The 22211-nt window shown below is 36.8% G+C and overlaps 1 protein-coding gene across 1 annotated transcript in view; it reads left to right on the forward strand.

Annotated features, from left to right (window-relative positions):
- PPFIA1 (protein tyrosine phosphatase, receptor type, f polypeptide (PTPRF), interacting protein (liprin), alpha 1) overlaps nt 1-19700 on the forward strand; it is a 55923-nt gene extending 36223 nt beyond the window's left edge. Inside the window, exons 17-29 of the mRNA XM_010007428.1 lie at nt 917-1068; nt 1784-1956; nt 2713-2806; nt 8109-8190; nt 8313-8513; nt 11505-11680; nt 11775-11872; nt 13012-13187; nt 13778-13846; nt 15277-15442; nt 16685-16752; nt 17531-17533; nt 18099-19700. Coding sequence (XP_010005730.1) covers nt 917-1068; nt 1784-1956; nt 2713-2806; nt 8109-8190; nt 8313-8513; nt 11505-11680; nt 11775-11872; nt 13012-13187; nt 13778-13846; nt 15277-15442; nt 16685-16743 — 1446 coding nt within the window. The 3' untranslated portion in view covers nt 16744-16752; nt 17531-17533; nt 18099-19700. The remainder of the gene's footprint in view (nt 1-916; nt 1069-1783; nt 1957-2712; nt 2807-8108; nt 8191-8312; nt 8514-11504; nt 11681-11774; nt 11873-13011; nt 13188-13777; nt 13847-15276; nt 15443-16684; nt 16753-17530; nt 17534-18098) is intronic.
- Nucleotides 19701-22211: the final 2511 nt, after the last annotated feature.

The following is a 22211-nucleotide window of genomic DNA, read 5'->3' on the forward strand; positions in this document are numbered from 1 at the left end:
CCTAAGATGTTATGTCTGTAGTAGTTGTTTCAGTCTGTGCTACAGTTGACAATAAATATGGCTTTTCCAAATTTCTTTTCTTTGCATGCATCTGTCAGCCTAGTGATTTAAGGAAACACCGTAGAAAGGTAAAAATCTTTTAGTTTATTTACTGGTGTGCCCCTTCATCTCCTGTTTTGTCACCAAACTCATTAATGGATAGCAGGAACAGAAAAGAAAGCATTTGCAGGGTAACTCTGTAATAAAACAAGATGATATGCTCTTTGATATTAAATGTAAAATGGTTTGTAGTCTTGATATAAGTGTGGGCTTGTTTTGTTTTGTGGTGTTTTTCTTTTGTTTGGCTTTTTCTGCTGATGTGGGTGACTGTGTTGTTTTCTGTTTGTAAGGACTGTGTTGCAATCTTCATGAAACAATATTTGATTTTAAAGATCTGTTAGTGCACACACAAATAGGTCATAATTTCTGTTATTCAAACCTTGAGAAAAGCCACAGGTGTGTAGAACCTCACTTCATAGAATTACTAACCTTGCTGATGATAGTTTAAACACGAAACAGTAAGAATGGAGATGCTTTCTCTTCACAGGATACTCTTGTTTTCTGTTTTTGCACTTGCTTAAGCTGAAGGCAGGTGTGTTAGTTTTATAGTGCTGAAGACATTGCTTTAGTTCCTAGCTCTATGAACAAGTACAAGATGAGTGTTACTTGCTTATTTCCCTGGCTAAGGCTTAAGTTTTGTAGCTTCTCACTGAAGGTAACAAAGTCCAGGAAAAAGTCAAGCAAAAAAAGGCAGCTGCAGGATGGTCATCCTTTAACACTGAAACAGTTGATTTTTCCTTGCAGTATTTGTGTGATGGTGAAATAATGTTTTGGCATTTTCAGCTGATCCCTCAAGTCTCTGTTCATTTCTTATTAGTCTCCAGCTTCTAGAGAAGAGGTACGAGATGATAAAACCACCATAAAATGTGAGACGTCACCACCTTCTTCACCTCGATCTTTGCGTTTGGACAGAGTCCAGAAAGGAGCTTTGCACACAGTGAGCCATGAAGATATCAGGGACATTAGAAAGTAAGTAGCTGTGGATAAGTCAGAGCTACCAGTAATGGTATTTCAGAACATGAGAAGAAAATCCTGAAACTGCAAAACTGTTCAGCTTCTAGGATTTTAGTCTAGTTATTGAAAAGTTACTCAAAAGTAAACGAGTGTGAACGTATAAATGGGTGATTATGTTACACAGACAAGAGAGTACAGATTTTAAGGTCTGCATTAAGTTTGCTTCATGTTTAGGAAATAAATGATGTACAATGCCAGTCATACTTCTAAATGTATAGCTGAATTCCAACCTATGGAAGAAGTTGCAAAATTGCCATCATTTTGATTGGCAGGTGTTCTTTTCAAAGTGCCTAAATATCTGGGATGGATTCCACTCAAGTATTTTAAATTACTGTCTGCCTCAGTTTGTCAGGAACTTGTGTTGTCAAGTTTGGCTTCTCTGCATTACACTTTAAGCCCTTATTTGTTGTAAGAATTGATTTGTAGTTCCATGCTGTAGTATATAAATCTTATATCCCTTTCCTTCTTGCATGATTTAGTTGTTTGCACTGTTTTTTGTATTATAGTAGATACATTTATTTTCATGATTCATTAAAAGCTGAAGTTAAATGTCATTAGGGAGGTACTGAGCTTTTGTGAACTTGCACAGAAACCTGAACTTCTCTCACTGTGTTATAGTAGTGAATTTGTCATATCTGTGCTCTTTTATAACTCCTTTTTTTTGGTAAAGTTCCACAGGCTCTCAGGATGGGCAAACAAGTAATCCTAGCAGCAGCAATAGTAGCCAAGATTCCCTTCATAAAGCCCCCAAAAAGAAGGGTATCAAATCCTCTATTGGTCGCTTGTTTGGCAAGAAAGAAAAAGGACGACCTGGACAAACAAGCAAGGAAAATTTAGGACAAGGTTGGTTTGCCTTTTTTTTTTCCTCCCTCACAGGAAGGGAGGGAGAAAGTGAAAGATTGGATTTTATGATGTAAACATCTGTGTGTGCATATTTGTTATTTTGCTGCTGATGCACAGTGTTTTTTTGGAGCTAGTGTCACTGAATCTTCTAGTAGGTCCTTTTGTGAGTGTAGGATGCAAGTTGAGCTAGTCAGGTATTGATGTCTTTTAGTCTCATTTAATCAGGTTATTGAGCCTTATTGAACCGTTGTGGCTTGTTTTGCGAAGCAAAAATTTCAGCTTTATCTTGCCTTTTGTTAGTATTGACACCAACAGTCATGTCTGTAGTTTAGACCCAAGGGAAACTCCCTTGAAAAGGAACCCAGTTGGCTTAGTAAATGCTACAGTTACCTTTTTATCTTGCATCATTCTTTGATCTTGACACCAACCGTAAGCGGTATGGGAACAGAGAATTCATCTTACAGGTAGTTAAAATGTCAGGTTCTCTGTGTGACTCTGGCTGGATTTAGGCAGCACCTATTTGAGTCCATACCAATCTGCTTTTCCAGTTTTACATGCCATTTTGATGGGTGTGTATTAAACTAGAAAATGGAGTGATAGATGGGCCTGGAGGTTTGCCTTTGTACATTTCTGATCAGTATTATTACAAAGGATTAAAGGCTTCTGTTCAGAAAAGCAGTAGTGTTTTTTGAGTTAGAACTGGCCAAAGCAGAGAAGATGATAAAAATACTGGTTTTTGTTTTTTTCTTTTGGTAGTTGGCATGGGAGAAGCAGATAGTTCCTCTCAGGATGCATTAGGCCTCAGCAAGCTTGGAGGCCAGGCAGAAAAAAACAGGAAAATGCAGAAAAAGTAAGTTATTTAATATTTTTAATGCTCTGTTTTTAAGGCATTACTTTGTTTAAAAATGTTTTTCATTTTCTGTTTTGTTTTCAAGTATTTTTCCCTTGCATGCAGCTATGGCGAATAAACCTCTGTAGATTTTTCTTTTTTACCATTTTTTTTTCCAGAACAGATCTATGTTTCAGACCATCAAGAGTAGTGCAGTCACAATAAGATTGAAATGAATTTTGATGCTGAAAGCTTATTTTTGGGATGCTGTAATAAATAAACTAGATGATAAAAGTGGACTCTTATCAAGCCCTTCCCCAGATTTGTTGTATTAATTCCTGCTTTGGGTTTAATTCATTGGGAAGATTTCCACGTGCCTTTGCCTGGTTCCTTCCTACCAGGTGACTGAAAGTCTGTCCCTTTCTGTTGCAGTTACAAACTGCTGCTGTGTTCACTGTTTTTTTACTTCTATTTAAGCTAGTAGAAATCTTGGCTTGGTGCTTATATGGTAATACAGGAAACACTCAAATTTATGTAAGTTGGATCAGGCATTCTTTGCATTTTTCTACCCAAAGCTGAGCCATATATTTTGTGCTGCTGTTGCTTCTGTTCTGTTCAGCTCTCTTTACTCTGTGTCAAAAATCTTGACCAAGATCAGACATATCTTGCTTTTTTACTTGCCTTCTGAAGACAGAACAGTGAATGTTGAAAAGAAAATGTACTAACTTCACTTTGTGAGAGAGAATTCTCGCAGTACCTAAGTTCTGTTAACAAATAAGAATAATGCCTGGTGACTGCTAATGAAAACCAGCAGTGTGTTGGTTTGAAAAGTCAGAATGGAATGTGGTTCTGTTTGTATAACAGAAGGCTCAGCTGTTTTTCTTCAGACTGTTACACTGAAGGCAGTGGTACATTATTATGATCTGGTATTTTCCCTTTTCTACAGAGCTTTAAAATCACACTACATCTTGGTTGAATAGTTTTAGTCCTGGTAATACCTAAATAGTGATAGGCCTGCTCTTTGAACAATACAGGTCTTCCTCAAAACCAGCAACACATTTCATTCTAAAGTATAACAAACTATACTGCCTTGCTTAAATAAGGAAATGCAGATAAGTAATGACTTTTTGTAAACATTCTGCCTTTCAAAACTTTACAGGGATTACTAAAAGTATACCTCATGGCTGCATGTTGTTGGTTGCTTAAAATGCAAGTGTCTGTCTAAAGCAAATATAAACTTGTAGTTTGAAATGGCCTTGCCTAGCTGTTAAATCTGTGTACGTGCTTGTTCACTGGAAGGTATCAGTGACTCAGGTATTTCAGCGGAAGTGGGTATGAAACAAGACTGTGTTGATAAAGTTTATATATCATAGTGTTTAGTTTTATTACTCTTACTGCTCAGAGCTACAGCAGGGGCCTTTGACCTTCTGTGAGAAGCAAATCTTGCCATTTAACTCCTAGCAAGGTACTTTAATCCAGCTGTTTCAAAATCCTGACAGGTATTCTGAGCATAGAAAACAATGTCACAAAGTGTCAAAGATCTATTGCTGCCTTCTTGAGATGCCCCTTAGCAAAAAAGTCCTAAAGGTTTTCACTGATATTGGAGGATGGTGGGGTTAAAACAGCTTCTCAAGGCTGAGTGTTCACTTAGAAAATTCTGTATTCAACAAAAAGAATTCCAGTTACCTGACTGCTTGAAACAGTGACAGCTATCTCTAGTTATAGTTGCAGGCAGCTATTTATAGTTCTTTCTAATCCCTATTTGCTTACTTATCTTTCTTATTTCTGCACGCATGCACACAGTTGGGCTGAGGGTGGTATTCAGTGTCTTTACAAACAAAAAACTATTTATGGTTACAGAATTAAATTGCAGTATACATTACTTGTCTAATTTTGTATGCCTTTAAGTTCCATTTGTTCCATTTAATCCTAGTTTTGTTTTTCCTCCATTGTTTTGTTTTCCTTTTGTTTACCATTTGATGTGGTAGTGCAAAAACAGGGTAAGTTTATATTTATTTTATTAGGATTGTTGTGAAATTAAGGATTTTTGTGTTTTAGCAATAGATGAAAAGGTAGAACTTTTTTCAAAAAAAAGTTATGAGAGGAGATACTGGCTTCAAAAGAATGTATTGTGAAAATGTGTTGCTGAAATAAATCCAGTGTTCTCTAGTTCAGTGTGAGTGCTAGTTCAGTGCCTTGTTTTAATTTGCATGGTGTGAGTTTTTATAATGGAAATACTAAACCCTACTTAGATGGCATTAGTTTTGTAATTTGGGTTTTGAAAGTTGTTTAGCAATAATAGATATTTGTGGCAATTACTTTAGGTGCATTTCTTTGCTTACTAGATTTGGTTTTAGTGCTTTGTTCATGTTCATCTTCTTTGTGAGCTCTACTGTTGAGTGTTTGCTTCTGCTGTCTTTGTGTTTTTGTTTCCAAGGCACAGCCAACTTAATACTGTATTAATCAAAAAGGAAGCAACCCTGAATTTAAGATAACTCTCCTTAACAAAAATTACACAGTTTGTTACCTGAGATCAATTCATAATAAGGATATTAATAATAAGGATGCTGTGCCTGAAATCAGTCTGTTTTTGACTCACATTTTACTACTGTTTATGTCTTTCAGTTGTTAGACTTTGCAACTCAGTCATTTCCATTGGAATCACTCTCTTCACCACTTTCCCTGCAGTGTTTTCTCTGCTCTCAGGTTGTTCCAAATCAGTTCTTTTCAGTTCCATCCAAGAAATCTGGAATACAGCATTCCCCTTTGGCTACAAGTTCTGGATTTATCCGTTCCCATGCTGCCTTAATCCAGTGACAAAGTACTACTGCTCTGGGCTGCTTTGTTTTCCTTGTGGGGTTAGCATATGCTTGCCTGCCAAGAGCTGTTCTAAATGCAAACACTTCTCGTGGTCTTTAAAGGGCCTTGTATGTTCTCTACTACATCAAGCACCTGCAGGTCTGACATCATTTCTCAGCCCATATGACCACAATTTCTTTGTTCTCCACAGCTGGCATTAGATGCCTTTTGATTGTGTCTAACAACAAGGGTTCCCCTCATGCAGCAGCACATTTGGTCTCCCATTTCAAGTGATATTTAGCCAACTTTTTAAGTCTGCAACCATCTATCCCTTGGTCTTGTCACCTAAGGGTTATTCCAGGAGCCAGCTACTCCTTTCACATTCTCTTGTCCTTCACAGTATCAGCCACACAGTATTTTTTGCATACAATACCACCAGGAGTTTGAAGTCTGCACCATAACCACTTCAGATGCCTTTGATATGTTCCCTGTACTGATCAACTTCCAAATGATTTGGTGTTTCACAGTTAACCAGCAGTACACAGGGAGACATAAAACTAGCAGAAATAACACTGCAATTCCCTAAATTACGTGCAATACCCTGAGCAACTTTGTAAGCTGGGGGAGAGGCAGTGGTTGCCTGCCCTTTTGGGGTCATCCTAGTCAAACTGGAGGCTACTTTGGAGGGCATGTCTGTGCTGTTCCATCACTTGTGGGCCTCCATCACTGCACAACCACCAAAAAGGAAGACAAAACCACCAATGTTGAAGTTAAAGTACTTTAAAAAGTGTTGTATTCCTTTCTGGCAAATACAGTATTAAGCATTTTATTCTGTTCTCACCAAGCAAGTATTTTTTTTTAACACCTTACTGAATTTTTTTGTTTGTTTTGTTTTTAATCTGTAAAGAGCAAAGTGAAGCAAAGCTGAATGTGTTCAGGGCTAGTGATTTGTGGGGTTTGTGTGATGTGTGCCATGGTAGCAGGAAAATAGCTGATCCTTTGTTATTCCTAGTTCAGAAATAGGTTAATCTTTTGAAGTGTACATATGTGTATTAACTTTTATGGTCTTCTCCACTTCATTCCTGAAATCCAGCTTTTCAGCTGCTGATGGACACTATTTCTACCTTAGTTGTTTGTTCTTAAAATGGCTACAATGGTTATTGTATCCAGTTAACTGGCAGTTCCTTCCTTTCTCCTTCCTCTTTTTTCTTCCTGAGCAGCACATTTAATTAGGATAAAGAATTGGAAGGTTCTTCTAGAGTACTAGGAATTGATTGACATGCAGTATCTATTGATAAAACAGTTGCTAGTATATGTATTACTTCACTGATTGTTTTTTGTAATTATCCCTGATTATAATGAGGATCCCTAGGGATGCTGGCATGTCTAAAAGAGCTGAATACTGCATATCTCTTCTTCCCTAGTAGCAAAGAGAGCTACTAGTCTCTCAGAACCCCCCTTTCAAGATGTGTGGTGGCTTATATCTGTATCTTTTAAATATTTTCTCTTAGATGTATTCAACAATACAGTTTTGAAAGTGAGGAGACTTTGTTTTAAATTGTGAGATTATAAACACAATATGGGATCATGAATCTGTGGTATTGATGCTTATCTGAATTCTACACTTGCTGGCATGAGTAAAACAGTCAAAACTCTTCAATTAGGCTAAGTTTTTTTTGGTAAACTTCAAAGCTTTCCAAAGCAGCTTTTAAATATGCTTTTTTTAGACTTCATCCAATTTTTCAAGCAACATTGCATGCTTATATACCCCCAACGCTAGTTTTTTGTCTCCTTTTTTGTTTATCAAACATTTTTTGCAGCTTTTTATAGGGATCTTGTGACCACACATTCTTTCTGTCAGCTGAATTGTCAATATTAAACTTCAGTCTCTTCTGTTTCAGAACAACAAAGGAAGTGCTATCACCATAGGAGATAAAGGCTGGTTTTCCATACACAGCCCTTCAGAATGTAGTTGCCAAAGTGTGACTTTCTGAATAGAATGGCTAGCTGAAGCTGTACCTGAAATTTTGACAGGCTTGCTGTTGCAAACTGAAATTCACTAATGTAATGGTTACTGCCCCAGTTTCCAGCCTGGGCAACTGCCATTTTGATGTCATGGATAACTGATGAACTCACACCTCTTCTGGGCTTCAGATCTGCATGTCGAGGGAAAATAACTACTTTGGTTCAGTCTAATTTGCTGAACAGAAAATTCCAGCAGTTGATAATCTTGACAGACAAGTCTGACATCTCCACTTTCTGCTTGTGGTGGTTAGAGTGTCAGTAGGAGTTTCAGGAGCTAGTTTCCAAAAGGAAAATCTCATTCTAAAATTTCCTATCCCCTTCAGCTTATGTCACGATGCAGTCCTTGCATGTGAGCTGTCATGCTTGGTAGGTGTATCATGTAAGGATGAGAAAGGGAAAAAGCTAACTAATGGAAAGAAATAGTGACTTGAATGCAGTGTTTAAATTGTAACATACAGTTATAACTCTCTGTCATTAATAATTACTTCTGTAATTGCAGGCATGAGTTGCTAGAGGAAGCCAGAAGACAAGGTTTGCCTTTTGCACAGTGGGATGGGCCTACTGTGGTTGTGTGGTTGGAGGTAAGTGATGCCTCCAAAACAAATACATAAACCCCTTCAGTGTACAGGCTTCTAAAGAATTTAAGGTTTTAGAGCCAGGAATGGTTAAGATCCTGCTCACCCCCTTCTTTTGTGTGTTTCAGCTGTGGGTTGGGATGCCAGCCTGGTATGTGGCTGCTTGCCGAGCAAATGTGAAAAGTGGTGCTATCATGTCAGCCTTGTCTGACACGGAAATCCAGCGTGAAATTGGGATTAGTAATCCCCTGCACAGGCTGAAGCTGAGGCTGGCCATTCAAGAAATCATGTCACTAACAAGTCCATCTGCTCCTCCCACCTCAAGAACGGTAAGGAAGGCAATCCAGCATTAAACATCTTTTAGAACGATTAGAAATTGCACTAAGTCAACCATAAACATGTGACTGAAAGGATTTGAGCTTCAAATAAGAATTTCTGGAAATATTAAATTGTAGTGGAACATGTTATTTAAACATAGAATCAAAAATATTTATAGAGTACATGTTATTTGCCTCATCTTTTGGCCTCAGAAGAATTCATAATACAGATGAAGTGTCCATGTGTGTACAGCAATTTTTTAAATAGTTGGGACCTCTTCTAATCCGTAAGATTATGTAGGGCCATAAGCTCCAAATAATTATTCAGCCTACATAAACTGGGAGTCCACCTGTCTGTCTATACTATAGTAAATGTAGACACTAAAATTTGGTGTGAATTCCTTCTCATGAGTCTGCCTGCCCTGCAATTCAAAGTTATTTCTGGGATTCCCAGGATTATGTACTAGACTACAAATGCGTTTTTTGGATTAGAGCAGAGTCAAGTGTTTGGCCATTAATTACATCAGTGTAAGCTATTTATCACATTCAATATTGTTAATATCTTTGAAGAAAAGTGATCCACCTTAATAGGCTTTTATTCCATGCCATTACTTTCCATAGATATGCCTGTACTTAAGACTGTAGCAACCATTGCTTTTGCCCTTGCCTGCTCCTTACGTGTACCAATTGCTTATTTGTTCTGCAACCTCTCCTCTTTGTTACTGCTTTCCTTTCACTGGATGGGATTGCTTCCCTGTGGGGTCATATTAGACCACGGGAAATGTCTGGGTAACACATGAAGAAATGGAAAATCTTACAGCCACACAACAAACGGTTAGTTTATAGTGTTGCCACTTCTCTTCCTTAGAGTGCTTTTCCCACTTTTTGAACTTTTGAATCAAGTGCTTTTTAGTCTTTTTTTTTTCTTTTTTCCTTTTTTTTTTTTCAAATTAATGCTGGATCATTGCTGCTTCTAATTATTAACCTCTTAACCTGCATCTTGATCATAAACAAAATTCTAGCCTGTAAAATGGAGCTCGAATTTGAATTATTTGTGTGGAAGTTTCTTCTCTACAGAAAACTTAATCAGTAGATCGGTTTTGCAACATCTTATATGAAAATGAGTGCCTTGTGTATGCTTTTGCCATGCATGATGCTTGCTTTATCTAGAGTTATTTTGGTATGCAGTAGACTTAGAGTCTTGCAGTGCATCTTTAACTTTGATCTCCTTACTAAACTTTAACACTAATACATGTGTTCTTTTGCTTTTCTAACCACCTAACAGGAAGATGAGGAGGGAAGCTGGGCTCAGGTTGGAAACTTTATGTAATATTATAGTCTATATGTAAACTGTCACAATAATTAAGCATGAAAAAAATCTGTTTTTCCTTTATAGCAGTTTCTTTTAGTGACTCTTAGTGTGGCTTGGGAATTGGAAGAGGGGGAAATAAGTCTTAGCTCTGTATAGTACATACTTGGAAGCTACAATTTTATATTTAGGTGATTTAAATATTTTAATGTGTTTTAGAACTTGGAAGCTTCAGCAGTTCATCCTTGAAAATGTGTAAAACACTTTGTTACACACAATACATCACAAAAAAAAACCCCTCTGTATAAGGATTTTTAATAATAGGGCTGTTAAGGGAAAGAATATTCTGAAGTCTTTATGGTCATTAGCTTTCTGAAATATCCCCTAGTTTATGAATCACCAAAATGTAGTTACACTTTCTTAATAAGTATTGTTGTATTCTGTGCATTGAAGATACTAGATCAAATTCCAACAAGAATATCTGCTAAAGTGCCTGTCTGACCTGGCCACCATCACAGGTGTGCTGCCAGACATAGCCAGCCTAGATAAGTAGATTTCCCTGTGCTAATTCTCTAATCCTCCTTGATTAATTGTTTTCCCTTAAAGTGGTGACAAATCCTAATTGTATTTTCAGGCTTTGAGATAGTTGAGTGTTTTCTACAGGGGTATAAACAAAACTCAGGATTTGCCTGTGACTGTAGCTTCGGACAGTGCAGTCTCTTCTTGCTTGGCGGCCCTCCAGCTTAAACCTATTTAATTCCCATTAACTATGTCTCACATACTCATTTAGAGATGATCAGTGAGAACCATAACTTGCCTCCCTGGTACAAGAGTAACATGCTCTTCCAGTCTGCTACCTAGTGACGGCTTGAAGAAATGCACTTCTAAGTAGCCTTGCTCCTTTCTAAGAGGTGCTTTCTCCAGAGGAGAAATAAAGCTTTTTGACTTATAATTGCACAGCAAAAATGAATTAGTACACTTGACTTTTGAAAATAGGAGCTGCTGGCTTTTGTTGCTCAGGGAATTATTAGACACATAGTTATAAATTCTTATTTTTAGACATTTTCTTCAGAAAACACCTGATGATTTGCAGGTCAAAAATGCAGTGAGGATTTTTTTTATATATGTGTGTGTGTGTATATATATTAAGATAAGGACTAGCATTTAGAATTGCTTGTTCTTCAGTTGTGGGTTTTGTCATTTTTTGCTTACTTGACTGATACCAGTTTTTGAAAATGATTAAGACCTCTAAAAGAACCCTGAAACTAGTTTTTCTTATGTATGGATGTATCTTGTATTTATATAGTCATGTGGAAAATAAGATGATTCCCACACACACTTTTCAAGAGAAGACAGTATTTTCAGCATCTTAACAAAATGTAATTCTATGGCTCTTGCTATCAAAACCATATAGATTAGTATTTTTAAATTTTTGTTAGGTTTTGTGTATTTTTATGCACTTCAGCATTAAATAAATAAAAGCAGTTTTAGTACTGATCTGAATACCTACACTTGCTCTTCTTCATGAGGTTGACTTCTTCAGAAAACATGTATTCATCATTCTTAGTTGCTTATCTTTGCAAGCTAAGAAGTAAGCCTTGTTTTAAGTTTGTCTTTAAAATGTGTTGTCTAAGAACAGCTTTTAAAAAAACTTCTCATAATAATGAGCTTCTTATTTCATGTTTTAAAACCAGACATTAGCTTATGGTGATATGAACCACGAGTGGATTGGCAATGAATGGCTCCCTAGCCTGGGGCTCCCCCAGTACCGCAGCTACTTCATGGAATGTCTTGTTGATGCTCGGATGCTGGATCATTTAACTAAAAAAGATCTGCGTGGGCAACTGAAAATGGTGGACAGCTTTCACAGGTAGAGTTGGAGATCTAACTTAACAGTAAATGTTCCCATTATCCCTAAATAAAAATTCTTTTTTTCCTAATTTTTTGTTTTCTTTTCTGAACAGAAACAGTTTCCAGTGTGGAATTATGTGCCTACGAAGACTGAATTATGATCGAAAAGAACTTGAAAGAAAAAGAGAAGAAAGCCAGAAGGAAATTAAGGGTTGGTGCATTCTGTTGGCCTCAGTCACTATCTACCTGAAAAATTCATTAAACAAAGAAAAAAGTCATTAGAGGGAGGATTATTTATTTATTATTTATCAAGTGTTAAATACGGGAGATGTCTGGATGCAGACCCCAGTGAATAATGAAACACATAAATCATTCACTGCTGCTGAGATGTGCTATAAATACAAGGCATTTTTGAAACTCTTACAGCTCTGAAGTTTGAAACAAAACTGAATGTTTTAGGAGGATGAGGGTTTTGAACGAGTTTTGGTCTTGTATTTTTGCTTCTCTCTTTTTTTTTTTTTTTTTTCTCTTCTGACACAGTGATTTTGCATCTCTATGAATTTATTGTTGAATGTGGTGGGTAATTTTTATTACCCAGCACTTTTATAAAGAAAATATCCAGGTGTCTTAGGTGTTTATATCTTCCAGATTCATGATGATCATTGAACAAGAAAAAGCAGAGTTGGGAAATCAGTATTTTCTAAGACTTCACATAGAAATTTTGTCCCCTACCTAATTCCAGATGTCTTTTCTGACATTGTAGACAAGTTTTAGGATTGCCTTGCACACAATTTATTTAGAAGGCTCTCTGCCTGTTTTTACCCTTTCCTCTTAGTGTGTTGATAGCTTTTGGTGATTATATTAGTTATTAATACTTAATTTGTCTTGGGTGTGTTACAAGCTTCTAAGTGGCTGTGTAAAATAGCAGATCCTGTCTTCTCCATCTGCAGTGAACACTATGTCCAGCTGAACTTGTCTCATAGCTGTGACTGTAGCCTCCACTGTAGGCAGAGAGAGAGGAGTTTGAACAAGGATTATTCTTTCTGGGTGCAAGGAACACTACTGTATGGAAGGGATCCAACACCAAACACTGGAGTTCTAAAATTAAGTTTTGTTGCCAGTTTGTGTGTTTCATGCACACCAAAAAGGCAGAGACAGATTACATCACAACTTAAATATTTGTTAAATAACAAAATTCCTTGAGCGCTACTACTGGATAGAATTTATGGTGAATTGTTCCCATGTGAAAATCAATCTCAACATCTGTGTACAGATCAAGAACGGACTGTGGGATTTTTCTTCAGAAAAGTAATATTCTTATAAATCAGACAACTGTTTTTTTCTCCATAGATGTCCTTGTCTGGAGCAATGAAAGGATGATCCATTGGGTGATGTCCATTGGTCTTAAAGAATACGCAAGTAACCTTATAGAGAGTGGAGTTCATGGTGCACTCGTGGCCTTAGATGAATCATTTGATTACAATGCATTAGCTCTCTTACTACAAATACCCACTCAAAACACACAGGTAAGCAAGAAATAGTTACTTTATAGCCAGTAGGATTTTTCTCCCCTTTAGGAAGGTTAAAAATTGAACTGACTAGGCTTTTTTCTTAGAGTGCATGTGTCCCTGTTCCGTATTCCATCATTGTTCCCCTCTAGAATAGGGAATAGGAATAGCTCTAGAAACTTCAGAAATGGAAAGAAGAGAACAACAGAACTGTGCTTTTCTTACTGTTTTCTAATGATTAATAACAGTTCTGGTTGATTAATTTGCTTGAACACAAAATATAGTTTGAATATTTTCCTCATACTCCACAACATGAGTGTAAAACTCATAATTGCTGTTGCTTGCTAGTTTTTATTCTGAAATAATGAAGTTTGAGCCAGAAATAGCAAACTTCCATATCAAAACAAAGGGAAGGGGGGGGAGCTGTTAAGTCTTCCTTAAATTTTTAATAAGTTACAACTTAAATGGTAACTTTTCCTAAGTAGGTTTATTAATCTGATAAGAAGTTATTAAACAGTTTGGGTAATACTGAGTTTTAAAAATGACTATAGGTTACCAATTATTAATATTCTGGAATTAATTTGTTTCTTTCACACTATAAACCTCAGGCTCGTGCTGTTCTGGAGAGAGAATTTAATAACCTTCTTGCTGTGGGCACTGACAGAAGACTGGAAGAAGTAAGTTCCTTGAGCTGTCGACCTGTTTTATGGGTCTGGGAACTTCTTCAGTACTGTTAAGTGAAAGAATTTAGCCTTTAAGGTATTGGCAGAATAGTGACAGAAATTTTACCTTTAAATGATTTGTCTGTGAGAGTTTCTGAATATGGTAGGTTTTGTGTATTTAGGTAAGATGACTTTGAATATGAAAGTACTGAGATTATTTGCAAATTTGTTTTTTGTTGCTTGCCTGGCTACAAATACCTTAAAATGTACTGAGTAACTCTAATCAGCTGGGTGTGAGACTTTTTTTATAGAATGTGTGAATGTCTAGCATAAAGGAAAGTGTGTTACAACTTGATTCTTTTAATTTGCTCTGTGCTCTAACTCACTGAACAATTTCAAGCTGGTGTTAACTTCCCCAAGGGACTCATAACTCTGTGCTTCCTGGTGCTAATGGGAGTTTGTGGTAGCACAGATAGGTGAAAGTGGTTCAGTTTAAGCAAAACCCTAACCAGGTCAGGGAACCAGTCCACAGTAGCTCATAAATACTTGTACTAGTATGAGGAAGAGGGCAAGGAAAGCATGAAAGGGATGACTTAACTGGTTTTAGATCAGTGAGATCTCTTCAAATAATGCAGACACTTGTCCCCTGATTCTAAAAGGGGATGAATTTTAGGTAAAATGGCATTAAAAGGATCAAGCTGTTTCTGAAACTGAAGTTAGCAAATGGAGATGCAGACTGGGTGTCTTTGCACTGACACAGTACCTTGAGTGCAAAAGGCATTTTTGGAGCAAGACTTGAATTTACTAAATGCAACAGTTAAATATTTTATTTCTGAAGTGGAATATTACTTCGGAGATGCAGCTGTGCTAATGGAGGGAAATGCACCTGGGTAATTTCAAGTCAAGTTTACCCAAGCGTTTCAGCAAAACACACTGCACAGCAATGTAGTATTTACTGCCCTTTTTTTCCCCTTACTGTCCCTTCCTGTAATTTGTAGCTTGAGAAGAAAGCATAATAGCTGTATCATCATTCCTGTAAGATAGAATTGAATGTTAAAAGGAATTGTTCAAATTAAACCTCTGCATGTCAGTGTTCCCAAAGCAGCTGTTATGATCTGCTCCACTCCTCGTATCTGTTAAGAATGAGTGATGTGACACTTAGGAATTACTGCAAATCAAAAAGTACGAACATTCCAAGTACAAAATGTTTCCTTAGATGTGCTGAGTACATGAATTTTCACAGTTAATAAGCTGCAGAGCCTGCAGTCTAGCAAATGAGCACAGATGGTTGCAGATGAAGACCTCTGCTGCTGTTGCACCTGAATTGTTCTGGAAATGAACTCCTTTGGTGATGACACATTTACTGAAGATTGGCAGTAATCCTTTTAGTGCCAGTAACAATCCTATGGTTTTTTAGTTGCTAATGGTGTTTATCAATGTAACAGGATGATGATAAGAGCTTTAGGAGAGCACCTTCATGGAGAAAGAAGTTTAGACCAAAGGACATAAGAGGTTTGGCTGCTGGATCAGCAGAGACTCTTCCTGCAAATTTCAGAGTTACAACCTCAATGTCTTCACCCTCTATGCAGCCAAAGAAGATGCAGATTGATGGTATTGATTTTGTATTATTTTAAGCATGATGTGCTTTTTTGCTTGAGATTACAGGGGAATTAAGATAAAATTACCTTTTTGCTGCATAAAAGCATTGCATTGTGCATGGTTGTGTATAACACTGTTTAACCATAAGGTGCTTTATAATTTCAGGAAGCTATAATAGATGTGGAGTTTTTTTACTTCGTTGGAATAACAACATGAGAATCAGAAATAGATTTATTTTAAACTAGGAAAATGAGATTTCATTTTAGTAGAAGTCTTTTAATCACATGATGCATCATTTCTACTTAGCAACAATTAGACCAGTGTAAGTCCCACTTCTGAAATGCAGTAAAATGCACTCAAAAATGATGTGAGTAAACTCCATTTGATAATTTTGAAGTTATTAAACCTTCAGTAAAAGCTGCAGTGGTCACCTAAGTGTTGTTCTTACTTGAAATCACTACTTCATTCATTGCTGTGTACTTAATGATCTGTATGTATATTTCTGCATGTACAGACACATACAGATAATGTATTAAAATACTAAATAAAGCTGTACAAAAACCCCCAGCTGGTAATGGAAGTTGACCACCTGTCACATGAGGTATCTTACCTCTTTAAAACTAGTCTCTTTAGCACCATGAACATAAATTTTTACTTGAATTTATTTTACAAAACAGAAGTAAAAATATATGGAAAATGTATTTAATTGGAACAGACAGGATGAGAACTTCAGCATAATCTGTCAGAGTTGTCTCAGGTTCTGAAAATCATGTTTGAGTAAATCTCAAAGAAGCAACCTTTGCATCTCTTGCTCTCTTAGTATGTGATTTGTTTTGAATTTTAAATATTGTCACTAGCACAAAATATTTTCCAGAATTTGTGTGGAAAATTCTGTAAACTGAAATAAGTGAAGTGTTTACCATGGTAAACCCCCTTTTTTGAGATAGAAAAAAATCAGGAAATACATGTAAACTTTATAAAATAGAGAATCAATTACTTATAAGCTACCTTCACCAATTTCTGTGTGCTAGTTAGTATGCAGACTTCTTTTAGAATTCTTTTAGACTAGAAGTGGCTGATACATAAACTGTAGAATAAGTTCTGCTTTTCTAACTTGTAACCTTAGGTTTGGGTGAGTACAGGAGCTGTAATCAAATTGCTGTGAGATGTGGTTTGTTCTTTTTTTTTTTTTTTTTTTTTGAAAACTAACATGCATGCTGTGTTCTGCATGTCTTCCCATGCTTCTTGAAATAGGGAGTGTATCAGGAACACAAAGATTGGATTCTGCTACAGTAAGGACCTACTCCTGTTAAAGCCTTCTGGTGAGTAAAGTTGATAGGTATAGTAGTAAAGCAGCTATTTGTGAAATAAAACATCAGGTATTTTGAAGCAGTGAATTTACACACTTAGAAAACTGTTTCAAGTTTTCAGGGTAGATTGTTATATTGAAAATCTGGAGCTTATTTCCTACAAAGAAAACACTGAGTGTTGAAATATTTACTTCTGTAAATTCTGTTTTATTTTTGAGGTTTGTGGGGTTTTTTTTAATAACAGATTGAGAAAGGACCTGTGCTACATAGCTGTGTAGAAAGTGTGGAAATCAAATGTTGGATGAAACAGAAAGCGGGGAGGAGGGAAGGGAACTAAATTAGGCATATAAAGGAAAGAACATAATTTAGTGTGTGACACTGCAGTTCAGATTGTTGATCGTTCAGAGTCTTTGCTTGGTTAAAGTTATCCCACTACAACATACTTCCATACTGAATTGTTACAGGTGTAACAGCAGTTTTCCAGTTCTTGAAAGTTTCCTCTGTGATTGCTTAGGCTGTCAGGTTGAATTTAGCTACCTGCAGCCTAACTTTGAGTAGATCTTAGCAGTGCTGACAGTAAAAGGCAGCTTGATAACACAGGAGTGTTTTAACACAAAATATATGCATCTGGTTTATGAAAGATATGTAGACCTGTCCTATTCCAGCATTTGGAATGATTTTTCTTCAGCAGTCTCTGCTGTATTATTTTATGGAAGAATATTTAATTTTGTTAACAAGTCTGGAAACTAAATTTTTTTACTAGATTGGATTTTTTAAAAAGTAAAACCAGCTGGTGAGAGAGAGATTCACTGGATTATGTTCCATGGGCTATAAATTGCTTGTCTGTTCTGCTTGCAGCTTCCTTCCTTTCTTCTCACCAGTAACATCCCTACCAACTCACAAATTGGCTGCCTTTTCTTCAAATTTTGAACCTTTTTGCCTATACAAGTTGAATCCTGAAGAGTTTCTATGTGTGGAAGTGTTGAGAAGGGAAACTCTTGCACATAGCAACTCCGATCAGGTGGATGTATGAGTTCATAATCCCAGGGACTTTCTTAAAATATTTTAGTTCCAAGACATTGAAGTTTTAAGTGTTTCCCTCCCCCAAATTCTCCCCACTGTTTCAGGATTGTCTATGGTCAGATGACCTAGGATAACAATCTGGGAAGCAGAAATATTTGACAAGCAACAGAAGCAACAGAACTGTGTATATCCTGGCATGGCAAGAGTTCAATGCATGACTGCTGCACCACTGAGCTGTTTGTGAGAAACTCAGAATGAAGTGTTGTTTTTTTTATTTTAAAAAAAAGGCTAATTGCATATTTTTTGTGTTGTTTTGTTGTGTTTTTTTTTTGCAGTTTACCCACACTATTTCTACCGGTGATATGCAGCATTTTGAACATTTGGAACCCTTAACCTGTTAATACTTGTTAAAATGGACACTTTGAGATATTTTATTACAGAGTTTTTAATTAGCAAATAAATTCATGAGTACTATAGAGAAAATATTTTAGAATCTAAATGTTTCTTATATTTATGTGACTTCTCATTTATATAGTTACTTACTTTTTCTGTTTCTATTCACTCTACAAATCAAATAATTGCTGAGTTTTTTATTCTAATTTTAGTCTTTCCAACTGAATGTACTGTAATGCTTGTATGTATATGTCCCTATAAGTAATATAGGGTTTTTGTAAATTATGCAGTTACTGTAATTATCATTGTTTTTTAATAATGAAACTGAAGGTGAAAAGGATTTTAATACCTTTGTAAAAGTATCATGACACCATGCAGTATATATTTTGTCTTTTGGAAACCTTAGCTTAGATCTGAAAACAAGTCCAGCTTTTTTTCAGGTAAGCGTTTGCTGTCGTAGGAGGTGTGGTACACAGTTCTTCTTCTTTTCAGAACTGTACCTTCCCACAAAGACAGTTTGTCAAGTGGTGGGAATTTGTCTTTATTTAAAATAGAACTTGTTTTAAAAGCTGGGAGGAACTATTTAACACTACGGAACATGTTTTAGAAGTGATTGACTCGGTCATAACACTCTCTGCTGTATTTGTGTAGCGTTATCTTCACAGTGACTGAAAACAAGCCATAAACCAAGAACTGTTTGTAATTGTTTTTGGGTTTTTGTTCCTTAAATGAGGAAGATAGACTTCTTAATAATTCCTGGTCGTAATCCACAGGCCACAGAGAGGGGTTTGTTGTTTTTTTTTTTTTGTCCTAATCTTTTTGATTGAAAACACTTGAGAAAAGATGCTGGTGAAACTAGTTTTAACGGACCAATGGTGAAGCACTGCAGTCTCATGTCACATAGTGAGAGATGAAGGTACAATGGGGCTGAAAACTAAAGCAGTGCAACTTCTAATAAAAGCCTTACTTTTCTTATGTAAGTCATCTTTTGTGTTTTGTAAACTTGTTCTAAAGGAGTTGTCTGGACTTTAATTTTGATGGTTGTAGCCATTTTGGACTGTCTGCGTAGAAGTTGTATCTGACACTTGTAAATGGCATATTAAAAAGCCAGCAAGAACCTGTTCAGATGGTGCATTATTTATTATGCAACAATATATATAGCATGTCTTTTTTCTTATTTTGTTTTTTCCACTTTTAACTTGCTTGTAAAACTGAATTTTGTTGTTACTGTTCTGTTTTTCTATTAATCTTTTGTGTATTTTCAGATTATGTAACAATATGTACAGTCTACTTTTGAACTATTTTTATCACAGTATTATTTATTGCTTTCTTTCAATAAAGTACTGATGCATTTTCCACTGCCAATAAAACACTATTGAAAAGCTAAGATGTAATTGTATGCAGACAGATACTTTTGCAGTGAGTGGATATTGTCAATAAAGCATCTTAATGATTGTTTGCTGCCCTGTAGATCTCGTTTCAAATGATGACTTTTCTCCAAGAGAAAAATGTTCCATCAAATGTGACATTTTCTTTGGAATTGTTCAAGTTCACATGTGTTAATCAGTTTTTTTGAAAACCAGTTTTCAGAAGAAAACTGCTTAATTGCCTACTTGTAGTTAGCGTATGTTTTACTTTTAAAAAAAGTAACAAAAACTACCATATAACTTCAGTATATTCTGGTCCACGTAATGAAGACTGAAGTGCTGGGTTTTTTGGTTTTTTTTTAATAGCAACAACAGTTGCTTTGTTAATAAAACGAGATTATGACCATAGTGATATTGGGAGAGAAACGTGGGAGTCGAGGGAACCAATGCAAAATTGGGTCACAATAGGGCTGTTTGTCAATTTTAATATATTTGTAAACCATTTCCTGTGTAGAAGAGAAGACAGAAGGATAAAGTGGCAGAATAATGGAAGCAGTACTGAAGCATATTTCATCATGTCCTCTAGATCAACAGCAGGATGTGGAATGCGTGGAGTGGAGAAACGTTGTGATTGATCCTTTAAACATTGTTCAAAAATGCATCTCTTGTTTGTCTATCTTGTCTGTATGAGTTGCTATCTGATCATTTGCAGTCTCTTTTATATTTCCAGAGAATCTTATCTTTCTAGAAAAAGCTAAAGTGAAACTGCAGAAGGAGATCCTGACTCACTGTTCAGCTGAACTTCACTGTTTAGAAAAAAAAGTACATAGACATTTCTGGTCACTGCTGTGATAGTAGGTGTTCAAAGTCCTGTTATTGTTGCTTCTCAAAAGTGAAAACAACGCGGAATAGACTTGTAAAATGTGAAAAGAAAAAAAAACATTATTTTAAGGCTGTAAAACCTTAACTGTTACGGAGCAATGGAATTGACATGAGAGCTAGAATAAATGAGTGAAATAGAAAAAGCTTTCACAAACTGGCAAACCTGTGTGTTTTCTTCCTTCTGAATTATACAGCAAAGCTATCTGGGGGACATGGAGAAAAATACTTCTCACTCAACTTTAATAAGGAAAGGAAAACATGCAAGTGCATGTGTAAGAGGCATATGGGTATGTTACAGTAATCTTTAAATAAAGCTTGGTTAAATATAACTCTTTGTAAATTGCCAAATGTCTTTAAGGGCTTCAGTTGGAAAGAGTTCTATAAAAATCAAAGTAAGCATTTTATCTGCAGTAAGGAGATGTTTGAATTAACTTGAAACTTAAAATTTTTGCATGTTTAGAGAACAGGGAATCTTGGAACTGATTTTTTTTTATCTTAAATTTCTCTTCTTAAACTGATGTAGAATTAAAAGATGAGAAGTTGCTTTTGACATTGTGTCAATTTTGCTGCGAAGTAATTTTGCTGAGCACCTCCCATGTTCAGTCTACCTTGTTCCCAGCATTAACTCTGCCTTGAACTACCTCACATGTGCTCTGCTCTGAGTTTTGGCACCACAAATCACTATTTGTTAATAGTAATTTTTGAAGAAAAAACCCACCATGATTGTCTGTTTTTAGATAGCAGCATCTTGTGGTTTTATGTGGCAATGGATGGATAAAGAGTGTTGTATAAATGTTTAGTATTCCTACCTGTAAGCAGAGGGGACAGATGAAGACTCTCCAGAAGGGCACAGCAAGAGCCAGAATTAAGGCCAAAAGGGCCAAGGTTCTTTCTCTGAGCCTTCTTCTCTAGCAGGCCTCTTTTTAAGAGCAATTTTAGCCCAGTTTTGAAAATACTGTGTATTTGGTTTATAGAGGAAATGACCCTATGTTTAATACAGAAATAATTGAGCCTGTTTGTACTGTGAACTGACTACCTTTGGCTTTAGGTGACTGGAGGCAGCTGCCCCAATAAGCCTGGGAGTTTCACTGAGTGAAACTGTTCACCTATAACTTTTTTATGTTACCTGTTGTTTTAGTTTGAATTTGCACGTTTATCTGCGAGATCTTGTGTGGGAAATGTCGTTCCTTTGAGTCTGCTTTGCTTCCTTTTCTCCAAAAGGCACATAAACCAAGAGTGGGCAAACAACTTCCAAGCGTTCAGGCTGCGTTTTAGAAACTCGATGGCTTTCTTGTTTGGCATCTCTGGCTGGGATTCCCTGGGAGCAGCCCCACGCCAGCCTTTTGGCCGATAAAAGAGCTGGAAAACCCCCAAGACAATAGAGTTGCGATGGCCAGAGCGTGGGGGTGAAAAACGGAGCGCTGAGGCTAAAATACGTGGGCTGGAGGTGTTGAAGGGCAGCTGGGAGGGGGTTTGGAGCCAACCTGATGTAGAGGGAGATGTCCCTGCCCGTGCAGGGGGCTGGGAAGGCGATGATCTATTAGTATTACTCTGTTACATGATGCTGTGACTTCTGAAGTAGTTAGTGCTCGGTCCTCTCGTTCATTTGAAGAAAGGAGGAGAGGAGCAGCTACAGCATAGGTTTTTAAAAGTATATGATGTGTCTTTTATGACTTGCAGACCCACCCGCCGCATTCCCGGGCGGCCGGGGCAGCACCGCCCGGCGGGGCGGGTCCCCTCTCCCACCTGGAGCCGCCCAGCCGTGCGGGAAGAGGAAGTGGGAGAGCGGGAGAAGCGGAAATTGCA

Source organism: Chaetura pelagica, unplaced genomic scaffold, assembly GCF_000747805.2.
Source record: "Chaetura pelagica isolate M959 unplaced genomic scaffold, ChaPel_1.0 scaffold401, whole genome shotgun sequence".
Classification (NCBI taxonomy): domain Eukaryota; kingdom Metazoa; phylum Chordata; class Aves; order Apodiformes; family Apodidae; genus Chaetura; species Chaetura pelagica.